The sequence below is a fragment of the Athene cunicularia genome, assembly GCF_003259725.1.
Source record: "Athene cunicularia isolate RWA chromosome Z unlocalized genomic scaffold, athCun1 chrZ_part1, whole genome shotgun sequence".
NCBI classification, from domain to species: domain Eukaryota; kingdom Metazoa; phylum Chordata; class Aves; order Strigiformes; family Strigidae; genus Athene; species Athene cunicularia.
This window is the reverse complement of record NW_020799142.1, coordinates 20487365-20490516: the sequence shown is the minus strand read 5'-3', so window position 1 is coordinate 20490516 and position 3152 is coordinate 20487365. Positions and strand designations below refer to the sequence as shown.

General features: G+C 43.3%; 1 protein-coding gene across 3 annotated transcripts in view; it reads right to left on the bottom strand.

The window, feature by feature from the left end:
• PAIP1 (poly(A) binding protein interacting protein 1) overlaps window positions 1–3152 on the bottom strand; it is a 22934-nt gene that overhangs the window by 16377 nt on the left and 3405 nt on the right. The window contains exons 2-3 of one of the 3 annotated variants that reach the window (XM_026865927.1): window positions 3019–3148; window positions 1610–1791 (exon numbers count right to left, since the gene is read on the bottom strand). In XM_026865927.1, coding sequence (XP_026721728.1) covers window positions 1610–1720 — 111 coding nt within the window. In that variant the 5' untranslated portion in view covers window positions 1721–1791; window positions 3019–3148. The other 2 variants (XM_026865926.1, XM_026865925.1) reach the window with 2 other exon arrangements.

The following is a 3152-nucleotide window of genomic DNA, read 5'->3' as shown; positions in this document are numbered from 1 at the left end:
CCCCCGGCAATGTCCAAGGCCAGGCTGGACGGGGCTTTGGGCAACCTGGTCTAGCGGAAGGTGTCCCTGCCCATGGCAGGGGGGTTACAACTAGATGGTCTTTAAGGTCCCTCCCAACCCAAACCATTCTATGATTGCAAGTGAGCCCAGTTTATGAAATTATTCCAGTCATTAAAGTAACAAACACCAAACTTCATTGTAGTGGAAGCAGGAAAGTTGGAAACACCACTGTTCCAGTATGATCTGATGAAATTAATGTCCCTGCAACATACTTCCAAACAAGTGTCCTAGGTTTTGCTAGCATTTTAAGAGGTATTTTTATTAATAGATGAGTCACATTCAGAGTATACTTCTATACCATAGCAACCAGGAACTCCCACATGCTTGTGAGATTTTGCAAAACAGCTGAAAAGCAACATTACTGGCCTCAAAACTTTGTAATTACAGGTATGCATTAGGCATGCCATTCCAAATGGTGGGTTTTTTTGGTCTTGAAATTGAAATCCTTCATTTATAGAAAGTATGTACTGGGGCAAAGTAGTTATTTTTCCCAAAGGTCATCCATTCACTGAAGCATGTTCATGTTGCCATTTTGTTAACAGTTGGTTATGGGCTTTTATTATCCAGAAGAGCAATTCTATTCAGTAAGCTGGTAACATTAAGATTACATCAATTTTACTGGTGAGGAAAAGACTTCAGAACACCAAACCACCATATTTAGCATTCAAATCAAGTTTTTTCTATAAGTTATCAAAAACTTTTTTGTTTCAGTATAATTGTTTTTTATCACTTGATGGTACCTGTAAAAGTAATAGTTCCCACCTGTTTATATATAGTACCAGAGTTTGGCTGCTTGCATAACAAAAGGATATTCCAAGAATTCACAGATCTTCCCTGGAGTAGAATTACTGAAGCAATAACATAGAAGACAATGGAGTACAAGATAAGAAGTACCAACTTCTATTACATGATGCATCTACAATATTTATCTGAGATCATCCTTAGTTTGGCTGCAAATATGTTTTGTATTAGGTGTGTGGGTAGGTAACTGTGAGGAATGATCCTCACCCTACTTATTTTACCTTCTGATGATACACCACTACTGAACGAATTTAGACACATGACTGTTCATTGTTAGGCAGTCATGACCAATTATACCATGACACAGTAAACCTGGGAAAGGTAAATACTGTGCTCAGAAAAGCTATGAAATTCAACCTCTCTCCCACACTTGCTTCAAAAACCTGTGAAATCTGCATAAAAGTGCAACTAAGCCTTTACTTAAAATGCAGTGTAGGTATAGCTACAACAGAGACAGTCGTCAAAAAGACAGCTTACTGTGATGTTGGGTGTAATCAACAATGAATATGGTTATCTGCAGCAAGCTTTAGCAAAATATCCCATGCTAAAGGCACTCAGGTAGACCTTAATATTCACCCATTATCACTTAACATTCTGATTGTGACTCTGGAGGTTACCATCAGAATTTTTGGTATCTCTTCAGCAAATGCAGCATTCAAGGTACCTCATATACAAGAGCTCAAGGAAGCATTGCTAATTTGAATATAAGTAAATTAGCATATACCAAAAAGAGAACATAAACACTCACTGTGAAGTTCTGATTGAAGTTCTGGTTGTATCCTGATGGATAAAACTCAGGTGCTTTAACAGACAACCTTGATGTTACTACAGGAGCCACAGCCACCTGAGGTTCAGCCATTTCTTGTCCAGAATCAGGAACTGAAACTTTATCTTGTGATCCAGATGAAATTCCTGTCTGTTGCACATGGTCTGAAAAGATTTTGTTAACAGCTTTTCTTAGAAATTGCTAAACTGGTATGTATTCGCACAGCGTACACACAGTTTTTTTTTTTTACTTTAAATATATGTTTACTATAAATACACTTTCAAGTTTACTTCAAATATATTATCTTTATTGTTCATGGATAAAGTTCTCACTTGAGCAAACTCTAGAGGTCCTTCTACATGACAGAAAGAAAACACAACGTTCAAGTGAATGTGACCATAAGAAAGGGAGAGGAAGGAAAAAAGAGCTCTCTTCTCCCATCAAAATGTGTTTTCTAAAAGACCTAACCTGAGAAATGAGTAAATCTGCTTACTGTACACTTAGTCATCTTGTGGGTTTTTCATAGATTTCAGATACAAACTCAAGACTTTGAAGGTCAATAAATGGAAGAGATCACTAATTTTCAACAACACTAATTTTTAACATAATCCACAAAAACGCTTAACTATCATTGTTGTTGTATGCCATCTGCCAAAAAATTCAATGAAACAGTGTTTTTAAAACTTTCCACATTTTCCAAATGTATTCTTATAGATTAGTTCCCAAGTTCGTTGAAAAAAGAAACTGATACCTACCTGCAAAAGCTAACCAACAAACAATGCTTTGTATTTATTTTTTGTCAAACCTTCAGGCTGGAGTTCTTCAACAAGGGGAAGGCTGAGACCATCTGCGGTCAGATTAACAGATGGATAAAACGCACACACATACGTGAGGGCAGAGAAAGGGGGGAACGGACGGAGAGGTGCTGCGAGCCGCTGCAATACAAGATCACACCTTTACCTGGCCACAGACCCATAACCCAGAAACACGGCCACTCTTCCGAGGAAAGGTGCAGGTGCCCCTGCGCGACTCGTGTCTGTGCAGTGCCGAGGAGACAGGCAGGTGCCCGGGGTGCGCAGAGTGTGGCCTTCAGGCCGCGGTAACCTCTCTGCCCCTAGGTGCGGGGTTGGGAGAAAGAACGCGTCCCCGTGGCCAGGCCAGAGGCAGGTGGGGGGAAGCCCCACGCCTCCAGTCTCAGTGGGAGCACGGCGAAGCCGGGGGAAAGGGGGAGGGGGGCCGCAGGGAGTCAGAGCGACAGCCGAAGCAGGAGCAGCGCGGTGCGGGCAAGCGAGCGGAGCACGGCAGGTTTCAGGAGGTTCCTCCCCGACATCTTCAACACCGGGGGCCTCCGGAGGGGGGCGGCGAAGGGGCCGCTGCGCGGCGGCCCGTACCTGCGATTCCGGTGCCCAGCGGCGCCGTCTTCGGAGGCCGCAATGGTTCCTGCTGCGGGAAGAGGCCGCCCGTTTGCTGCTGCTGCTGCTCCTCGGCCGAGCCGGAGCTGTGGGAACTGCTGCCCCCGAGGCCT